This window comes from Callorhinus ursinus, unplaced genomic scaffold, assembly GCF_003265705.2.
Source record: "Callorhinus ursinus isolate GAN/ISIS: 27379988/994484 unplaced genomic scaffold, GSC_fseal_2.0 scaffold30, whole genome shotgun sequence".
Taxonomy (NCBI): Eukaryota; Metazoa; Chordata; class Mammalia; order Carnivora; family Otariidae; genus Callorhinus; species Callorhinus ursinus.
Genome location: NW_027397092.1, coordinates 1,656,415 through 1,679,071, shown reverse-complemented (window position 1 = coordinate 1,679,071; position 22,657 = coordinate 1,656,415). Strand labels below are relative to the sequence as shown.

Below are 22,657 nucleotides of genomic sequence, written 5' to 3'. Positions count from 1 at the left end.
GTTCAGAATGGTTTGATCCCTATTCAGCTGAATTCCTGAGACCAGAGGAAATCCAGGTCTCCTACTCCTCTGCCATCTTGCTCCGCCCCAATTCCTAGATTTCTAAATAAACAAATCTGATAACGATAGAATGAAACTATTGCTCAGAGACAGGCTAGCCTTTTTTCTGTTTAATGTATTTTATATGGCAGTATAATCCAGATTAATTTGTAGTTTAGAGGCTCATAGAGGATGACCTTATTGAAGGATATTCTAACTAGGCTCTTCTCAGTTAATAATGCATTGTCTGCCTCGTTCTGCAAGACTACGGCCAATGTTATTTTCCAAGTGCCAATGTTAAGCTAAAAGACATTGTTTTATTATTAGTTCTTGCTCCCCAATTATATAAAGTGATATAAAGGACGTTGAGTGTTGTAGGCCTCGCCAGTTAAGCACAATGCAAATGAACTAGGATTGCATTTGTCAATGTAATTTTGTTTCCAACCACGATATTCCTACAAATGAAAAAGATGCTCATATCCAATTAAGGGTAAGCCAGTAAATACAGTTGTTGGAAAATGTCATGCTCTATAATCCTAGTATCTTCCCATAGTTAAAATAAGATCGCCAGGGGCGCCTGGGTAGCTCAGTCGATTAAGCATCTGCATTTGGCTCAGGTCATGATCCCAGGGTCCTGGGATGGAGTCCCGCATCGGGCTCCCTGCTCAGTGGGGAGTCTGCTTCTCCCTCTTCCTCTGCTGCTCCCCCTGCTTGTGCTCTCTCGCTCTCTCTGTCAAATAAATAAATAAAATCTTTAAAAATAAATTAAAAAAAATAAGATTGCCATATGTCACAATATAAGAGGGAAGACCTGGGTCCTGAACGGTGGGTGCTCTACATCCAAACACTTATCATTCTTATTCTCCATCCATCCACCCATCCCTTTAACTAAGATTTATTTAACACCTATCACATGCCAAATAATGCGGCAAAGGAAAGAGTTTTCTGTCTTGCAATGTGCATTTTTTTTAAAGGATAAAATCATAATAAAAATAAGGGTGCTTGACTTTTTGGTATTTCAAACCAGTATTTCCTTACTCCAGGGGTCAGAAGCCGACCTGGAAATGTTATCAATTGTTGTTGCTTTACCAACCTTATAACCAGGCACCTAGTGCTGCACCTAGAAAGCAGAGGTTCTCATTCACAGAATGCCACCTTACAGTTTTCTCAGTGATAAGTGCTCTCTGCTCCTACTGCCAGGCGGTCCCAGCTGCTTGAGCATCATCAAGATGTCTCTGAATACCTGAGTATTACTCTGAATACCTGAGCAACTTGGCTTCATTTAGGGATAGATTTCCTCAACGTCAGGAAAAGTCAATGAATCAAATCTCTCTCTCTCCCCCGAGCCCCCCTCCATTTTTGTTCCCCAGCATCTTCTATATTCTGCTCGGTCACCCTGGCCAGTATCTTTTCACCTCCTCCTGTAGTGACTCATATCTTCTTCCATCCTACACCTCCCCCCCCCAGGTGCCCCTCCGCCATCAGCCGACATTCTTTGACGTCTGGTCCCCACCATCTTTTCTCGGGGATACTGTAAAGGTCTTTCAGCTGGTCATACTTTACCTCTCTCACCCAGTCTTCATACGGCAGTCAGATAGATGTTCCTTTTACAACGCAACCCTAATCCTAATTACGTTCTCTCATGCTTCAAACTTTTCAGTGGTTCTGTGCTGGGAAAACATCCAAATCTATTCACCCGGCTTTCCAGAAGCTTTGTGATCCATTCACACTAGCCACTTTTATCCTAATCTCCACTCTGTTTTCCTGGGACCTTTAGCAAAATGTAGCTTAAATATTTCAGCTGTGCAACTCCTACTGCAAATCCCCCAGGAAAAAGGGAACAGGTGGGGCTTATGCCTGGGCAGAAATATTAGAAAGACAGCAGCACCTCCTAGTGGCCGGTATCGTGTTGGTGCGACTGAGGAGTAAAAGATGAAGGGAAGAATAGAATCTAAGAGCCTAGCGTGTGCACAGCGCCACCTGCGCGCTTCCAGGTAGGGCTTCTTCCTCCGTTGCTTCCTGCATTTTGGGGAAGAAGGCAAAATTGATGTTCTCAGTGTTGGTGACTGTCTTCAGCTTCAGTTTTTCAAAACACAGAAACATTTTTCCTGTGTATTTAAAATATCGCGCCCTAAGAGTAGGCTCAAGACCCAAAAATCTTAACTCTGCAATATGGAGAACTGTCTTTGAAGAGGGGAAAATCTTGGCCTGACTTGCTTTCTGAACGCTTACAGTACGGTGAAGTGGATTTCTGGCTTCCGTCCTTCCATTTCCATTGGGGAGAGACTTCTGAAGACTAGTGGCTCAGTGTCTGGTCTTTTCTTGAGACATACATGCGACTTGCTTGGTTGGCCAACATCAGGGTTTCCTGGCTGGTTTGTTCTTTACTATCAAGTAGGCAGTAACTCCCAGCAACATTCTGGAAAGGTCACACCAATTTTTAAACTTCAAATTGAGTGCCACCTTGGAAAAATTATACGCCGTATGGGTCCTGGCAGATTTGGGTACTCACAAGAGTCTGGATATGAGTCCTTTGGGCATAACTGTGGCTAGCTCTTCAGATAGATTAAGGAATAGTGAAGAGTAACAAATTAATGTGCCCACTGGCCTTTTTCTTAAACAGCAGAGATATCAGACACATCTTTATGAGGGAGCCATCCGTGGGGGGCTGGGCAAAAATGCAGGGATCCCTCACTTTCTGAATTGTCACCATCTGAAGACTGCAGACAATTTTACTCCAAATTCACACTAAATCAAAGCCCACTCTAATGAATCTGCAGTCATCTGCCAGCCAAAACATGTATTTTAGGGGAACCTGAGTGGCTCAGTTGGTTAAGCGTCTGCCTGCAGCTCAGGTCATGATCCCGGGGTCCTGGGATGGAGTCCTGCGTCTGGCTCATTGCTCAGCGGGGAGCCTGCTTCTCCTCTCCCACTCCCCCTGCTTGTGTTCCCTCTCTCGCTGTCTCCCTCTCTGTCAAATAAATAAAATCTTTTTTAAAAATATGTATTTTAATTTACACATCTAGAGGAGAGGATGCACAGGGCACTGCAAACCCAGCTCAGACCTTTTATTTTCCAGATAGAATGAGTTCTTTGCTCTCCTTGTTTATGTGGTTTGTCCATTATGGGTCATCTTCACATTATTAAGTGCTATGATCTGAATGTTTCTGTCCTCCCCCCTCAAAAAAAAATTCTTATGTTGAAATCCTAACCTCCAAAAGTGATGGTATTAGGAAGTCGAGCCTTTGGGAAGTGATCAGGTCATGAGGGTACGGTCCACATAAATGAGATTAGTGCTCCTATAAAACAGACCTCACAGAGCTCCCTCACCCACCTTGTTGAGGACACAGTGAGAAAGCATGGGCTATAAACAGGAAAAGGGCCTTCACCAGAAGGCAACAGGCTGTCCCCTTGATTTTGAACTTCCCACCCTCCAGAACGGTGAGAAATAAATTTCTGTTGTTTATAAGCTACCCAGTTTGTTGTATTTTATTATAGCAACCCAAAAGACTAAGACATTAAATAAAATGTCTTCTGGGAAATTGATCCTGCTAATTAGTTGCTGGCTACCAACATTTCGGGGAAGAGATCATCTCAAAGTCAAAAGTCACAGGTATTGCTAAGGTGATAGTCCTATAAATACACAGGTAAACATAAATATATATGTGCTATGATTATATAGGGAAAATGTTGAAGAACGTAAAGAGAATCTGGTTCACCTTAATGCTCACTGTTGGTAAGAAAAAAGAGGAAGAGGAAGAAGAGTAACTGTAAATATGCAATGCCAAATGTTTAAAAGATACTTTAGGTCATGCACGGGAAATGATCATTGGTGTCAGTGACAGTGATAAGGAAATGAGCAGAAGTATCACATTCAAAACTGCATTTCCATGCATGATTTTACTGCTGGGAGCTGTATAGCAGCAAGACAAGGGAACGCTTTCCATTTTGAGGAGATGTTTTATTGGCTGGGGTTTTATCCTAGTGTTTCAGGCGACGCTTCTCAGTCATTGACTGAGCCTTAATTGCCAAGTTGAGAAGACTATCTGTTCCTTGAGTTTAGACCTGGATAAACCTCCAGCATGCACATACTGCCTCACTTCACTGTTCACTAGCTCATTCTCTCTCAAACCTCACCAGTTGCCAAACCTCTACCAAAACCACAGTCCTTCTTCCCCCCAACCCCCAAACCTGCCTGGGGCAGTTAGAAAGCAGCTATTTTTTTAATTGCCTCGCTTTATCAAATTTTAGTTTCCTAAGTGTTATTATCTATCTTCAACAGAGTACGTTCTTTATTGACATTGCAGTGCACCGTTCTTTGTGTAAAAGGAAAACATAATTAGTATCTGATACTGTATAGTCTCCTTGAGCGCTGCATACAAATATATTGTTGATGAGCTCAGTAAGCATCAGATAGCTGAACGGTAAGTATTTTAAACGCTTAAATCACGCACTTGATAAATTGTTACAGGAATTGAAGAGTGACGTTACTGATATTTAGGAAAATTGGCTGGATTTTTTGTACAGACATGGAGTGCATGATTATTTTTCCCATTTAAAATACCAGCACATAGACTACCTCTAAAAATACTAGAACAGAGTCTAACTCTAGTGCCTGATTTGTTACCGAACATGTTTCCAGGAATATCTCAGATTCCAATAACGAGGAATGCAGGCTGTAGTTAAAACGGCAAAGATGTTGACATTCCTGGCCCCCACTAGCTTGTGTGAAGTGCTGTCCAAACCATCATCTTTAGCTCTGCATGGGCAAATGCTTCCACCCAGAGCTTCCCTGATCTGTATCTGATGCTGACACCAAAGAGGTCACAGCAGTGTCCGTCCCCCACTCCTAAGCCCCATAATGTGAAATGGCTTTGATTTTATATTTACGTTAGTTTTAATCTGATTACTTCATCTGATCTCATACTGTAACATACAGGAGAAAGAGGAGACCCCAAATCAATAATAAGGACTCATAAGAAAGATAATTTTGGGGGGGGGCGCCTGGGTGGCTCAGTCCGTGAAGCATCTGTCTTCGGCTCAGGTCATGATCCCAGGGTCCTGGGATAGAGCCCAGCACCGGGCTCCCTGCTCAGCGGGAGGCCTGCTTCTCCCTCTCCCACTCCCCCTGCTTGTGTTCCCTCTCTCGCTGTCTCTCTCTGTCAAATAAGTAAATAAAATCTTTTTTTTTAAAAAAAGATAACTTTAAAAAAATAGTCTTTTGAAGGGAGATTATACAGAGTTTCTACTGCGTTCCAAGCAGTTTCAGGTGTGCTATCTGGATATTATTTCATTCAGTCCTTTCAGCCACCTACAAAATAGGTATTATTACTTCCACTTGATGAATGAAGAAACAGCATCAGAAGGGTTAGGTAACTTGCCCAACCCTGCATGACACCACATTTCCTATTAGGAAGGGATTTAAGACCACGTAGGCTCAAAGACAGTTTGGGTCAAAATTTCCATTGCGGTGTTCACTGTAAACTGAACAAATCATAGTTTATTTTTTCCTTGTAATATTTTGAAGTTTCTAGGAAATGTGTGTACCCGACATAAAGACTATACCAATTTGTGTATTTTATAAAGCTTTTTCACATATACCTTCACTGGTTCTTATAATAATTCTTAGAAATGAGGGAAAAAAACTCAAAATCTGGAACAAAATCAAATGTATATTTTCTAGATTATGAACACTCCAAGGACAAGGATCTAGTTTCATTTCTTTTCTGCCCTTATCCAGTTGGGTAGGTTGACTTGCAAAAATAAACACAATTCTTCTCTCACACCCACTTCCTACTTTTGCATATTAATTTTTTTCTCCTTTGATTGTGAAGTCGAACCCACATACAGAAAAGCATATCAAACATATATAAGTTTAATGAGTAATTATAAAGTGAAAATACATATAACGGCCCCCGAGTTCAAGAAAAAGAGTCTATCACCAGCAAGGAGGGACCCTGCTTCCCCATCTTGTGTTACTTCTTCCTTATTACCCCATCTTTCCCCACTATCTTGACTTTTGAGATAATCATCCCCTTACTTCTTTGGATAATTTCACCATATATTAGGGAAAACAGCATCCTTTAGTTATGCCTACTGTCAGCCTTTATGTTCGGTTCTGTTATGCTATGTTATGGCAGCCTGTATGTACGATCTCCTTTTTGCCTAGCTTATTTTGCATTATGTTTATAAGATTCCCCCAAACCGTCCTAGGTAACTATACTCTGTGCACTCTTATTGTTGTGTCATGTCCCATTTTATGAATGTACCCCAATTTAAGGATATTTGGGGTATTTCCAGTTTAGGACTATGACTAGGCTTTGGCTTTAAATATTCTTATATATGTATCCCAGTATACTTGTGCGAGCATTTCCCTAAAGCAAATTTTGATCCCAGAATCTAACAATTTAAAAATTAAAGTACATGAAATTAAGTAATTAAAAAAATTTTTAATTTGAAGTTATTGAGATCTGAGATGCTTAAAAACATCTCGTATCTAATTCATTTAAAATAACAATAATAAACCCATTACATGTTCTAATCGTTTCCTGAGACTGCCATAACAAATTTCCACAAATGTAGTGAACTAAAACAACAGAAATTTCTTCTCTCGGGGTCGTGGAGACCAGATGTCTGAAATTAAAGTGTTGCCAGAGTTGGTTCCTTCGTGAGAATGTTCCAGGCCTTTCTCCTAGCTGCTGGTAGCTGTGGGCAATTCTTGGCATCCCTTGGCTTGAGACCTATCACTCCGGTCTCTGCTTTTGACTTCACATGGCATCCTCCCCATGTGTCTGTGTTGGTGTGCCTGTAATGTCCCTCTACTTTCTTTTATAAGGACACAGGTCACCGTATTTAGGGACCATCCTAGATCCAGGGTGATCACAATTCAAGATCCTTAATTACTTCTGCAAAACAAAAACAAAAACAAAAAAAACCCCACCCTATTTCCAAGTAAGGTCTCATTCACTGAGATGTGGAGTTAGGACTCAGACATGTGTTTTTAAGGGACACAATTCAACCCGCTATACATGTCAATATAAATAACACACTTTTAAATGAAAAATAGCTATATTTTCCAAATAAAAATTTAGTGGTGAGTGATCTTGCTGCATATTTTTGTAAATCTCTTTAATGTCTTGATTCATACAAGGAGCTGGGTGCTCATCTGCTTTTTTACTTTCTTTTTTTTTTTTTTTAAAGATTTTATTTATTTGACAGAGAGAGACAGTGAGAGAGGGAACACAAGCAGGGGGAGTGGGAGATAGAAGCAGGCTTCCCGCTGAGCAGGGAGCCCAGGACCCTGGGATCAGGACCCGAGCCAAAGGCAGACACCCAAAGACTGAGCCACCCAGAAGCCCCTGCTTTTTTATTTCAATCCATTATTTGTTGTTTCAGTTGAGATATATGATGGATAAAAGCCTCTAAGCCAATAATCTCAGACTCCCCTGGGAGGGTTTCAGAGGCTCCCAGGAGTCTTTGGGGCACACTTTGAGAAGCACTGCTCTAAAGTGTACACTTAAAAATATATGCAAAGTGAAATTCCTAGGCATATGTATATATCTCCTGCTTTGCTAGATAATGCCACACTGTTTGTGGTTTGTATCACATTACACATGGACTAGCGGTGCCTGAGGGATCTTGTTGCTCCACATGTTGCTAACATCTGGTATTGCTACACTTTTAAAATGTTGCCTATCAGGTGGTGTGCATTTGCGCAAAGTCACAAGTTAGAAAATAGGACCCAGGGCGCATGGGTGGCTTAGTCCATTGGGCGTCTGCCTTCAGCTCAGGTCATGATCCCAGGGTCTTGGGATCGAGTCCCCAGATCGGGCTCCCTGCTCAGCGGAGAAACTGCTTCTCTCTCTCTCTCTCTCTCTCTCTCTGCTGCTCCCCCTGCTTGTTCTCTCTCTCTCTCTGTCAAATGAATAAATAAAATCTTAAAAAAAAAAGAAAAGAAAATAGAACCCATGTTTCCTACTTTGAAATTCATTCTTCCTTCCTCCCATAGACACAAATAATGCTTCTGTCTCTGGCCCAGTTGTCACCACGGTGCAATCTCCTCCAAATCTTATCTCCTCAGGGCTCCCTTCCCCACTGCGGAGGCTTTGGGCACCCCAGGACACTGGAGGTCCTGCATCTCCCCCTTACCAACACCCCTCACCCCCACCCTGCCTGTGCACCCACCTCCCTCACTTCCCTGCCTGGCGCCTACCCACCTCGCTCTATTTACCTCTCAAAGCCCTCTACCACCCTCTGCTGATCATCTTCAAGTCATGAGCCTCACCATTGGTCATTTATTTAAAAAACGGAATGATCCCTAATTTGTGTTTATATGCACAAGAAAATGTATAATTTAAGAAATCAACACCTGTTAGTTTCTATTAATATTACGTACTATTTTTTAAAAGCACTCCAACATAAACCAGGGTGTGATCATAGGCAAGTTACTCAACTTTCTGGATCCTCAATCCAGATCCTCAGAAGGATCCAAAGACGTGTAATACGCTTAGCACGGTGCCTGATGATAAGGAGCGCTCAATTGATGTTTACTTTTATTTAATGAAAGCTTACTTAGTGCTTACAATATGAAAAAGTAACGTACTTTTTGAAAGTACCGAAGCCTTGTAATAATGCTCTGGGTTAGGTAGTATCCTCATTGTACAGAAGCCAACGCCGACGCAGGGAGGTTGCAATAGTACCTGCAGGCAGCACGCCCCACCTAGACACCAGCGGGACCCACCCTTTTCTCTGGCCCCGCCCCGCCACGTTCACTACGACGATGGCCCCGCCCCTAACCTCCGGCGCCGACGGAAACCAAGCCGACGTCTCGCGAGCTTCCACGTACACGCTCCAACGCCTCTCCGCCTCTGCCGGGGAGAGCACATCCGGGTTGCTGGAGCAGGTGCCTCAGGCCCCGCCCCCTTTCACCAGGCTCTCGCCCCACTTCCGGCCATCTCAGGCCTCTTTCCGCCCGTGCTTTGCCGGCTTTATCTTTGCTCTGTAGGTCGTTCCCGGCGCCTGGACCCGGTCCCTGCGCACCGCTCGCCGGCACCCAGCGTCTCGTCCCTCCTCCCGAATCCCTCCGAGGCTCGGAGCGACTCTGCCGTGCGTCTTCGCGGGCCGCCCGGGCTGAGGCCTGCCGCGCGCGGCGAGTCCGCGCAGACCTGACCCCGCGTTTCCCCGCAGCTCCGTTGAGGCCGCCGCCGTCGCCTCGGGATGCCGGGGCCGGGGTCCGCGCAGCGCTGGGCGGCCGCCGCGGGCCGTTGGGGCTGCAGGCTGCTCGCGCTGCTGCTGCTGGTGCCGGGGCCCGGCGGCGCCTCCGAGATCACCTTCGAGCTGCCGGACAATGCCAAGCAGTGTTTCTACGAGGACATCACGCAGGGCACCAAGTGCACCCTCGAGTTCCAGGTATTCGGTGCTCTCAAAGTCCAGGGGCCCCAGCTCGCGGTTCCGGGGCCGGGCCTGCAGCCTGCTTGCGGACTCCCTCTTGCTGAGGTTTTTCCATGCTTTGGCTGAGGAATCACCTCTAGGTAGCCGAAGCGGGGCATTTGCCTTTCCTGTTCTAAGCCTGGGGCGAGAGCCATTTTAGACCAGATAGGAAGATGAGTGAATCCCAGAAATGCTTCCTGTGGCTGTGACTTTTCCTTCCATGCTCTAATGCCTTTCGTTTTAACGCCTATTGAACTTTCCTCCTTAGAAGACTCTCCTTTAAAAAAAAAAAAAAAGTTCTTCCTGTGCGGTGGTGCTCAGTGTCCGGACCCCTACTCTCTCTGACCCCCACCTCCACTTTAATCAGATTCGAAGTACTGCCAATATCTCATTCCACTGCTTTTCAGTTTTTCCATTGACGTTCCTAGGACTTTTGGTGAATTCTGTCCCCTGTCATGGGCAGAGCTCCATTGGATGGAACACCTGCCAAAGGTGTAGCGTAGAACACTTCGTTCTTCAAAGGGCTGTGATCAGTGAGAGGCCCCTTTTTGTCTTTGGGATTTTATAGAAAACAAACTTTATTTCACAGAATGTGGTTTCTTAAGTTTGTTACAACAGTCTTTATTTCTGTTTTTCTTGGTAGACTGACTTAACATGTGTGAGCAGCCGTTGAGCGGTAGGTGCTGGTGATTACAGAAGTGGTCCAAATAGATTGGGTCACTGCCGTCATTTCTGATTCCCTACTCATCCTTCCCTTGTCTCAGTACCTGTTCATTCGTCAGGACTGTGTTTTAAGAGCAGAAAATAGGAGATAAAATGGTCTGATCTTTGGGATCGATGAGGGCTTCCTTTAGAAGTGATTTTAAGCTCACCTCTAAAGGATTGGTTGTAAATACCTTGGTAAGGGGGTGAGGGAAGAGTGACTTTTGCAAGAGTGACTGGGTACTTGAGGACCATCGAGAGATCCAGGATAGTTGGGAATAAGGAGCTGGAGGAAGGGAGGTCAGGGGCCAGACCATGTGCCTTGCTGGCCTAGTTAAGGATTTTAGTTTTTCCTAAGAGATGGGAAAGCCCTCAGAGGGCTGTAAGCTGTGCAGTGGAGTGGCTGTGGAAGACAGCCTATTAGAGTGGTCCAGGCTTCTAGGGTGGGAGCTGTGGGGAAGGAGAAAAGTGAAGGGATTGGAGAGAAGTTCGTAGGTGAAATCAACAGGACTTGGTGATGGTTCGGCTTCTGTGAGCGAAGGGAGCGAGGCTAAGGATCACCCTTCGGTTTTGTTTAACTTCATGGATTAGAGCCAGGGGACAGAAAACAAGATAGCAGGAATTGTAATATAAAAGTGTGAGTGTATTTCAGGTGTCAGCGTCAGACGCTGTGCTTGGTGCTGAGAATACTACCACTACTATTCCGGGCTAAAAAAAATTAGCATCTGTTATGTAGCAGACAGTATGCCAAGTATTTTAGGTATGTTACTTAATTCTCAGGACAACTCCATAGAAAATAGATACAGTTCTTATTTCTTTTTTACTTATGAAGCTGAGGCTTTGAAAGCTGTAAACCCAAGGTCACAAAACTTAGCCAGTAGCAGAATGCAGCAGTATGCAGTACCAGGTTAAATTCTTAACTCCTTTATTATATACAGCACCTCCCAAAGATCAATAAGACTGACCTTGACCTCCGGGAGCTTCCATGGACACATTACAGTCAGACAGTATTAAATGCAACAGTGAAAGTGCACGCTCGGTACAGTGCTGGCCAGAGGCGAAGGGGTCATCAGGGAAAGGTGGCAGAGGGGCTGATGTTTGAGTTGTGTCTAGGAGAAACAGGAGTTACTCTACAAGATGGCAGAGGGGAAAGGACATCCTAGGCCGGTAGTTTGTGAGACTCAATTCCGGAAATCAGCTTGAGCCCACACTGAAATACAGTGTGTTGCATTGTAACTGTGGGTCCAGGGGCTTTAGGGGTGGTTCCTACCATTTTGTCATAACTGGTTATTGGTAATAGATTGATGATGAAACAGTCTTGGTGAAACTGCCCCCCGAAAAGGCCGTGCTGTTGAGACTGGTTCCATGGTAGGAATATGTCGATGTGACCAGCAAAATAGAAAAAAACCCAGCCAGTCCTCGATTTTGGGCTCCCTGGTTCCAAGGTGTTCCTTGCACACTTGAGTGGTTCCTAATCCGAGAGTCTGTGTCCGGCTCCAGTCCTCAGAGAGGGAGGACAAAGGACCACACCTAACCTTCCAACCTCTTTCTGTGAGACAGCTTTTGACTCTGGTAGTTTATATTCTTTTCCTGTGATAAGCTGTAAATTGGTAAGTATTGTCATTGTGGGTCCTGATTCTTTAGCAGACAGGACCTGTTTAACCTGCTGCTGTTCGTGCGGGTGTAGAACAAAGACTTGTTCACTCTGCTATTTTTGGAACACAGAGTCAGGAAGGGTATAGAAGAGGTGCCGAGGCTACCTTGAAGGAGGTGCAGAGGAGTGGTGTGGCATTGTTAACAGGTTTGGATTTTTCTGGAGGCCACAGGAATTGAGAAAAGGTTTTAAGCAAATGGGGAGGTGGGGAGATTGCCCCCCCCAGACATGTGGGGGGGTGTTGCTGGCATCTGGAGGATGGAAACCAGAGAGGCTGCCCAACCCCCGCAAAGAATTATCCAGCCCTAAGGGAGCTGAGGTGGAGAACAAACCCCGGGGTTAGAGGGAGGAGAGATCAGGTTGTGGGAAGACCTTTTAGGAAGTTGTGGCTTTAGTCCTGTCTAGGCTGTGGATTAGGAATGGAAGAGAGAGGGTGAATTTGAGAGAGGCAGTAACGTCAGGAGATTTCTGTGAGAACTGGACAAGTAGGGACACTTAGTTTGGGATGATTCCCAGTTTCTAATTTCCGTGACCAGGCAGATTGTGAAGGGGTAGTTTTTATCTGAAATAAGATTATTTGTTTTAAAGTTTGATGGAGGAAAAGTGGCATGGTGATCAATTCTGGTCCTCTTCCGTTTGTGTACACATTTGACGACTCAAAGTACAGTGGCCACACGTGAACAAAATGAAGTCATGGTTTTCACCTGGAGGAAAGGTGGTTGACATTTGGAGAAGTGGTAAATGCCCAATTGTTATGACCATTTTTATGTCAAAACATTATATCCGTATGTTAATATTTGCATATTTTTGCAGTTCTCTAAGTCCATAATTATACTTCATTTAATTATCACAGTGTTGTAGTTAGTTCAGTTATCCATCCTGTCTCCTAAGTGACAAGAGGTCACATTAGCAGCCAGTCCTTCTTTGAAGTGCAAAGTTTAATCTCTGTCCTACAGACCTAGAATGTCAGTATTACGCTAACCAAGAGGGTTCAAACCTGAAAGTACAGGCTTGTGCGCTCTCCCCATCTCAGCCCTCAAACCCACGTCTCTCATATCATTCCCAACTTTGCAGCCAGCGCCCCTTCTTTCCTATGTTCCTCCCTCTCTCTTCCCGCTTAATTCTTGCTCCCATAAGGAGGCCTCTCTCCTCCCTAGTCCTTTTCTGACTATGCCTGTCCTGTTACCTCCAGAAAAATCTCCCTCCCCTGCTTCTGTGCAACCCCAGTGGCCTATAAACTGTAACTGATTAAACATGAGCCCTTCAAAACAGCTCCAGAATCCTCTTCAGAACATTTCCTTTACCCCTGGCTTTCCTTTCACATGTGCTTGCCCTAAGGTACAAGCTTTCCAGATAAGTGGAAGATTTGTTTGCTTTTGTTTTGTTCTGTTTTGTTTTTGTTTTAATCACAAGTATACAAACAATATAGTTTAGTCCTTAATGTTTCCCTGGGGAACAAGTTTATAAAATAATGATAAACTCTTTGAATAGCCCACAAGCCTATTCAGTTCATAATGTAGTTCAAAACAAAATGTGTATCAAATTCCATATAACTGACCTATAGAAGCACTTACGAAACAAACCTTTTGTTATTTGGCAGTGAAATGAGTTGAAGTTCTATAATAGAAACATGCTTGGGTGGCATGCCAAGGACCAATCTACGTTCCTACTTCACCGCACTGTCCGTGTGTGCTTGGATGGTACAGAGAGGAAACCAGGGAAGAAAATTTGGGGAGGGAAAATATCACATGGCAGTGAGCTTAAGGGTCAAGAGTCTGACTTTGGACTTCAGGTTCTGCCTCGCCTTTTGCTAGATGAGCTATCTTGGGTAGGGTGCTTATCTTAACTCCGTTTCTCAGCTTGTCAGATGGGAGGGTGAAAACCCTCTCTTGTAGGGTCCTTGGGAGAATCAAGTGATGTAAGCTGTCACAAGGAAATTTGTTCCGTTTCTCTAAAGCTTGAACTGACATCTGCCTCCCAAATTCCATCCATTGCTAGAAAGAAAAAGTGTAAAATTGCCTGTGATAGGGAAAGTCCTTTGCCTATAGCCTATTGTCATTTTAACAGGAAATCTGATTGCTTTCTCAAACTTGTTAGTTGCCGTGATGTCTTACCTTTTTCCTCTCTCTCTCTCCATAGGTGATTACTGGCGGTCACTATGATGTAGACTGTCGGTTAGAAGATCCCGATGGTAATGTGTTATACAAAGAGATGAAGAAACAGTATGATAGCTTTACCTTCACAGCCTCCAAAAATGGGACATACAAATTTTGTTTCAGCAATGAATTTTCTACTTTCACACACAAAACCGTCTATTTTGATTTTCAAGTTGGAGAGGACCCACCTTTGTTTCCTAGTGAGAACCGAGTCAGTGCTCTTACCCAGGTAAATAAAATGTCAGCAATATAGTAGTGTGTTTAAAGAGGGGGGGAGCGTAAATTAATATGCCTTAACTTATGAATGCAGAATTTTGAGACTTTTACCCAGTCTTTAAGATCTGTCTTAATTCTTTTAGATTAAGCATTTCGCAGAGAACTTTGGACTTTTTTGGTGAAAACCACTGTTGAAGGATTTTATGAACTTTTAAGTGTAAAGAAAATAAGCCTTGAAATAGGAGGGTCGCTTCAATGGGAAAGGACATTTAGGAAGACTGGACATGCTCCCGCATTCTGAAGTCATGGAGGGATACGACTTCATAACCTGGCAGGTTGCTGTAACTGGAAACAAAATGGTGCCTTAACTGATACGTAAATATGCCACAGGGTAGTGTTAGACCAGGATTTAGTGTCCATTCACACTGCTGTTAGAATGTTTGCTGTAACTTAAAATAAAATATTAAGGATTAGTGGTAAGTCATCTAACAAAAAATAGTTAAAGGGTGCCTGGGTGGCTCATTTGGTTAAGCAGTTGACTCTTGATTTTGGCTCAGGTCCTGATCTCAGGGTCCCGGGATTGAGCCCCGAGCTGGGCTCCCGGCTCCGTGCTTGGCGGGGAGTCTGCTTGAATAATCTCTCCTTCTGCCCTGCCATCTCTAAAATAAATAAATCAATCTTTAAAAAAAAAATAGAGGAAAAGTAAAGATAGATTGGATTTTATTTTGAAGAAGACCTTAAAGAGAGAAGGATAAGGAAAGAAATTTAAAGTCGATGGACAGATGCTGCTCAGTGGATAAGAAGAGCTCTTTAATTTCCAGTTTAAATATAGTCGGAGCTTAGATTTTATCTAAAAGACTCTCAATTACATATCCAGAGGAATTATTTACCACCTACTTGTTCGGACCTTAAACTGGTATTTCATTCTTCCCAGGTTCTAGTTAGTCTGTTGGCCAAAATCACGTGGTGGTAGAGGCAGTTTTGAATAATGTATAAGACCCTTAATTCCTAAACCTCCTGTGAGCATTAACAGGATGTATTCATGCTAATACTTTTAGAAATGTTCCCTCGTGTTTTGGCATCCTGTATGAGTGGCACTTCACTTTGTAAAAAGATTTTTCTTTGGGGCCTTTGTTTATGACTTAACCTTCATGAATTTTAATTTGAATAAGAAGGTAGCTTGCCCTAAAAACCTTAATAGGTAAATACAAGGAATGCATGGTAATAAAGCAGTCAGTATCCATTAATCTTCTTTATTCATCTCACATTTTTTAATCTTAGTCTTATTTTTCTCCTTTCAAAAGCTAGTAAGTCCCTCATACGGTAGTGATACTTAAAAAGCAGCTGTTCACACCTTGAAATAGAAAAAAATTACCAGCTGGTAAATGCAGAAAAATTATAGAGTTGTTGTAAATCACCATTTTTCACCTATTAATAAGACGATAGATCTGGAGTAGACCGTGATTACCGGTCACTGCTAAAACCACGCCGTGAAAGGCTGAGGGGAGGTTTATAGTGACGGGATCACACTGATACCACCTAAACCTAATGACCATTTCCAGATGGAGAGATGACTAGGCATTGTGTGTCTTCTGTGTGTCTTCGCATTAATGAAGTACACAACATTGCCCGGGAGGTGTTCCCACCCAGAACATTGCATCTGAGTCCCTTCCAAGTCTCTTGCTCCAACTACCAGTTCATAAGAAAAACAGGATGGAGGAAGGCCATGGGGATACGGTCAGCAAAACCCAGGAAGTTGGAAATGCTGCGGGACGGAGGACCCATTTCTTCAACAGACGGGAAGGGAAAGAAGCCGAAAGAGAACCTAAAGATTAAGAAGACTTAAAAGACACATCAGCCAATGATTGTGTCGGAGCTCTTTGGGTTCCGATTTGGAAACAACTTTTTTAAGATATTTGGGGAACTTTGAACGTTAAATTTCTATTGAAAAATTTTAAAAACTATTTTTGATGCTTTGATGTGTGATAATCCTCCCAGGGTTACACTTTTCAGCGTTGCCTTTCAGAAATGAGTGTAAAGTGTAAGAGTATCACTGAGATGGTAACACACAAGGGATTTGCCTTCAATTAGTTGGAGCGGGGAGGAAAACGGGTGAGGAATATGTGTTGGTGAGACAAGATTAGCCATGTGCGTGTTACTAACGTGAGGCTTTGTTGTACTGTGCTCTTTGGAATATGAACTTGAATACGAACAGTTCCGCTTAGCGTTTGCCTTTTTTCCCTGTGTTTTCTGTCTCAAAAATTATATGAATCCATGCAATTATTCCCTTAATTTCTGTGATTTTCTTTCATCCAGCACTCACTTCTTAACCCTCACTCCAGGCTGGGCTTCAGGGAATCCCAAAACATTCTGAATTTGTGTCAGATCCTTGCTTTTATGCATACTTCCAGGGTTAGTACCACTCACCACTCTGAGAATGCATGGAAAGTAGAGATCGGCTGGAAGCACCTCTGTAGCCCCCTCCCACAAATTAGAAGTCAGTCATTTCAGGACAGCTCTGCTAATATTTGATTCCGAAGGGCCTAAACAAAACAAGAACAGCAGAAACGTTCGAGTATCCCAAGAGGTACATGGAATTTGTGGGCCACATAATTTCTCGCACTTTTTAGAAGCGTTTTAATGACTTTTTATAAATGATTTCTTTCATACTTTGACAGAACTTTATTAAACGTTTGAATTCTTTTCTAGTGTCTATATTCCTTCACTAAAATTAAGGCAGGAAAAAAATATTCCCAGAATCTTTTGAGAGATTCTTTGGATTTATTAGTAAAAGGAGGGAAGAAGCTGTAAAAGTTATAAACACTTGAGGAGACGTGAGTCCAAATAACTTTGTGACATACAGGTATTATAGTGACTGACTTAGCTTAACGATGTTGGGGTCCAAAAGGAGAGAGAGGAGCAGAAAGGAACGTTGTAAGGTTGCTAAGATAAACGTCACTGGAGAATTTTCCAGAATACAGGAAAACAGTAACGTTCACCACCTTCCTCCCCCTGCTTCCCACACTCAGTGGTCCTCGTCACTGTCCTGTGTCATAAAAATATTTTTCTTTTGTATGGCTGTGCACAGTATATGCTCCTTCCTTAGTGATGAGGGGAAAAAACCCTCAGATCATTTTAAAAATTCTTAATATATGGTTTGTGATGTAGAATAAGTATAATAATAGAGTATTTCATCACTAGGATTAAGTTTTCAGCAGTAGAAAACCACTACACTGTGCTGTGTTAAAAACCCTTCCCAAAGCAGATCATGTGATGAATGTGTAGAAAGGTAAGGTGCTGTCAGATGAAGACACAGACTGATGACACCGTGAAACTGAAACTTCTTCCCCCTGAGAACAGTGGTATTGGCTCAGTTGACTGGCCGAAGGGAGGAGACATAGACATGTTTAGCAGATTGGTAAATTAAAAAACAAAGACATTGATGCTCTGACCTATCACTCTCAGACTCCTCTGCTTTTAAAATAGTTAATAACTTTGAATAAATCTATTTTTGTGTCCTACTTGGGTTTTTTTGCATGTATCTGGGCTTTGATTTGTATTCTTCTTATTCATCAAATTTACCGGCCTGCCATTCTTGTCTTCCTAATTCTTCTTCATGCAAGAATCTGAACTTGAAATTCTGTAACCGCCAACTGTGACCGCTAAGTGTTTCTGCTACTGTTGGCTCGGCGTTCCATCTGGTACCTTACAGGTGCCATAGCTGTGACTTTCCAAGGTGGGGCAAGCCGCCGCCTCGCCGAGTCTCTGGCCTTACCAGTCGTCCTAGTGGGGATGGCCGCGAGGACGGCGTTGCTAGCACCGCGGGCCTACATGCGTGAGCACGCGAGTTCCGCTTCAGTAGCAGGCTGATCATATGAGGAATGGAGATCAAATGGAAAGATGAATTACCCATACTAACTGGAAATCTTTCTCTTTAGATGGAATCTGCCTGTGTCTCCATTCATGAAGCTCTAAAGTCGGTCATCGACTATCAGACTCATTTCCGTTTGAGAGAAGCTCAAGGCCGAAGCCGAGCGGAAGACCTAAATACCAGAGTGGCCTACTGGTCCGTAGGGGAAGCCCTCATTCTCCTGGTGGTCAGCATAGGGCAGGTATTTCTCCTGAAAAGCTTTTTCTCAGATAAAAGAACCACCACAACTCGAGTTGGATCCTAACTACGTTTTGAGAATTGACGCACCATTGCCACCATAATATTGCTGTCCTCTAATTAATTTTAGGTACCGAAGAACTTGATATTGGCAACATTTTTAAACCTTACTCATACACTTGTTGGGGGGGATGTACAGTGCATATCCCCAAGCTGTGGAAAGGACACCTTTTTTTATTTGTAAAGGTAGAAAAACTTCGGAACTTACTTTGGGCTCCCCATGTTCAATAGTCAGCACCAATGATCTCAGTTGTTTCTATCTACTCTTTGCACACTAAACTGGTATTTTGATTTCTTTTAGCCATTTAAAAGTACTTTTCTTATAGGTAGTGGATATTTTAAAAACCTTCAATTTAATATCTGTGTGTTGTGGAGGAAGAAAATTGCCTTTTAATTGTTTATAGTACAGTTTTGTTTTTCAGAAAACCAAAAGTGATTAACTGTAGCCCAGGCCCTATTCTGCACTGTTTTAATTTGGGGGTGGGGGGAGCCACCGTGGAAACGTCAGTTAAGAAACGTTAGTTAATACTGATATAATTTTAAATTGATGCATCGTGGTAAAATTTATTTCGTGCTAGCTTGGAAAATGTCAGATTTTTGGTTTTTTGTGTGTTTATTCTATGATTTATAAGCAGATACATTCTTTTTTTCCTGAAGACATTCTTAACCACAGAGAAAATAGTATGTTTCGATAGCATAACAGTTTATACAAGCCTTAAAAATCAGACTGTTAAAACAGGTAGAGTAACTACAGAACAACTTAAGATTCTATAGTGGGAGGCAAATGAAATGAGAAAAGTCTCAGCGAGTTATCTGCACATTATGACATTTTCAGTGCTTTTACAAAGAAAAAAGGTGGTCTGTTTTATTTTAACATTTTGATTGGCCGGTTCGTGCCCTAATGTGGCTTCAGTGTCTGAGTCATTCCCCGCTTAAATTAACAGTTGTAATATTCGTATTGTAAAAGTGCCATATATTTTATCCTGATGGGTGTGATGCACTGAGAAGTTAGTTTCTTTGGTTTTTTTCTTTCTTTTTTGTTTTGGTTTGGTTTTTGGTTTTTGTCTTGTACATGTAATTTGTACAATCTCTGGTTAGCCACCCTAAGATGATTTGAAACTTTAGAATGCCGTGTTTCTTATTTGATGATCTTCATCGATTGTACTGCATTTAATGATTATTAAACAGTGCATATTCTGTACACTATAGGGTTTAGACTGTGTTTGTATTTTATAACTTGTGTAGACTGAGCTGATCGATTTGTCAGATTTGTTCAGGTATTCCAGAAGAGAATACAAGACAAGTGAGAAACTCTATAAGTATTTAAAGCTTTTCTGCTGTTAAAAAAAAAAAAAAATTGCAACTGCTTTTTGCCCTGCCTCCCTCCCCCACCCAAGAGTGATGAGTGCTGAGCAAGACTGCCCTATTGTAGAGATTCTGGTAAGTAGCACATAGCTAGAATAGAATAGCAGTTCAAATCACTGTGGACTAGAAGTTAACTCTTAATGCTAAGCCGTCTTTAACTGTCTTCAAAAAGCATATACACTTCTTCCTGTAAGAGCAGAACAAATTCATAGTTGTCATGCTTGCTAATTTCAGTTGCCACAGTGTAGCAAGGGACGAACCATTTTCAACCCTTGAATTCTAAAAATTTCCAAGACCAAATAGCAACTCCTTAAACTGTGTATCAGGAACTGGAACTCTCAGATTTTGCAGATTTCCCTATTTGGGTTCTTGCAGTGGAGTTGTCCTGCAGCTTTCTAAGTGTCCCTCTAGATAAAGTTTTGCACATTTTCAGCACTAGCGTTATTGTGATTGATAAGCACGGGCATGCATCCCGTGTCCTTCTCTCTGGCTACCTGTCTGCTCTGTTGACTTCGGACACTTAACACCATAATGAGGCAGAGTCAGGTATCATCAGTGCACAGAGTGAGCATAGGTAATGTCATCTGATCTGTGCCTATCAAAACTTGATGATACTAGACTATTACTACAAATAACTTTTGATGAAACTATTGAGGTCGGTTAAAATTTCTGAAATCACCACTGTTACCCGCTGTAGAAAATAGTACAGGCTTAATCTAGTCTGTATGTAACTGGTTCAAGTTTGATGGCAGTCTATACTCAACCGGGTATGTATATGTAAATTAGAAAATACATCTCTATCCAGACCTAAATGTTAAGGCCTGTTTTCTTTCTTCCTCCTACTATATAATTTGTAGCTCATCTTTTTTCTTTAATCCTTTCATGACTTGTTGGAACAGTTTGAATTTCCCAAATATTTATGTTTAGACAGATGGCTCAGAATATATATTTAACATCACTAGCTGTATATATTTTTAAAGTAAAATAAATAATGGAAAGGGACTTGACACACAAGTTTATTACTAAAATTTCAACTGTGTGAAGATCCATTTTAAGATATTACTTTGCTAATAATCTAAACAGTCTTTTTTCTATAAAACAAATGGTTTGTGGTTCACAGCTTTCATCCTGACTGATGTGATAATCAGCTTTGAAAATAGAGTGAACTGAAAAGCAATTTTATTCTTTGAAAGGTTTCATTTAAATCTCTGTACATCTACTTTTGCTTCAGTTTGTAAATGTGTAACATTTATAGTTAAATAGGACAAAGCAGACCCTATGACTATTGTTTTAAAAAATTAAACAAGTTAATATATAAATAATTCCAAGGGGGGTTTCATTTACTTTTGGAAAGAAAAATTTCTCTGAACACATGTTGGTTCTCCAGGATTGCACCAATCAATTCTTGTAGAATAAAAAAACAATCTTTCAACAAACTGACTTCATTTGTTTCTGTCAGGATTTGTCTTTTTAAAGCTCCTTACAAACTTGCAGCTTGGGTACAGTTTGTAGCGAGAGTGATTTTTTTTTTTTTTTTTTAAGTAGGCTCCACACCCAGCGTGGAGCCCAAAGGGCTCAATCTCACAACCCTGAGATCGTGACCTGAGCCGAAATCAAGAGACAGATGCTCAACCAACTGAGCCACCCAGGTCCCCTGAGAGAGTGATTTTTATTTGGTATTTCATTTAAACATCTCAGGGGCTGGCCAAGAAAGATAAAGAAGAGGAAGACCACCTCTAAACTACCTCCTTTTTAACTTTGTGCATTTCTTACTGAAAGTTCAGGTGAAAAGGAGTTAAACCCTCAGTTCTCTAAAAAGCTCATCGTTTTTGTGGTTTTTTTTTTTTTTTTAAGTAAATTAATCTTAGGTTTTTCAATACCAAGTCTCCTTGGGTTTTTTTCTTTCCCTTCATAATGCAGTCATAGGGGACATCCTGGTTCCTGGGCAAAATTCGACAAAAGTAGCAGAGAAGGAACAGCAAACATAGATCAGTATTTATTGAATGCTTACCCCGTGCCAGGTGCTATGCTAAGTATTTTACTTGTGTCGACACGTTTCATCTTTGCGATAATCCCATGAACTAAGGATATTCTTCCCATTTCACAGATGAGGAGATGGAGGCATAGACAGGTTAAGGAACCTTCCTATATCTCAGTCGTGAGCAGCAGCGGTGTGACCCGTGGCAGTCCAGCTCCAGAGCCCTCTCCAGCCACTGTGCAGCACCGCCTTACACTGGTTAAGGGTAGATCTCGGAAGGCTTAGCTATCTTGATTTTGGTACAGCTCAATGGCACTTCAGGGTTTTTTGGCGTTGGAGTCACAGCCAAGTTCAAATTATGGTTGTGTGACCTCACACAAAGGATTTTATGAATTCTCTGTATTTCTGTTTCTTCATCTACTGCTAAGGTAATATCTACTATAATGAGAGGTATTTATGAAACACCTAGTGCCTGTCATATATAAGCCCTTCATAAATAGCTCTATTTTTCTCATTGGTCCAGTTCTAGTCTCTTGATCTTTAGTTTCTGAAGTTCTTACTGTAGCCTCTATTCGTATGGCTCTTAAATAATATGTAACACAAGTGAAAGCATTTATCTATCGTGTACTTAATAGTCTGCTAGACGTTTCAAAAATGAATAAGATAGTCTGACCCCCAGGAACCTAACTTAGTTGAGGGAGACAGGATAGCTCTATGAGCCACTAATGTTACATAAGTAGTGAAGCGAAATCGACTTGGAGAGTCTAAAGACATTCTAGGATGCTAGAAGTAAAGAGACTACAGGATCTAAAGACTTACTCCCCAAGGAGTTTAACTCTGTCTCCCCACAGGGGAAGCCCATGGTTGTCTAACTAGGCCAGTGATTAAGTGGATTAATCTCTAATTCAGGGATATGGACTATTAGCCAGTCTCCGTTGCTACGTATTGAA

General features: G+C 42.1%; 1 protein-coding gene across 1 annotated transcript; it reads left to right on the top strand.

Annotated features, from left to right (window-relative positions):
• The first annotated feature begins 8,957 nt into the window (after positions 1–8,957).
• TMED7 (transmembrane p24 trafficking protein 7) lies at positions 8,958–21,165 on the top strand. The gene is made up of 3 exons (XM_025860777.2): positions 8,958–9,447; positions 13,964–14,209; positions 18,135–21,165. The coding sequence occupies exons 1-3, from the start codon at positions 9,256–9,258 to the stop codon at positions 18,369–18,371; spliced, it is 675 nt and encodes a 224-aa protein (XP_025716562.1). The 5' UTR covers positions 8,958–9,255; the 3' UTR covers positions 18,372–21,165.
• The last annotated feature ends 1,492 nt before the right edge of the window (positions 21,166–22,657 follow it).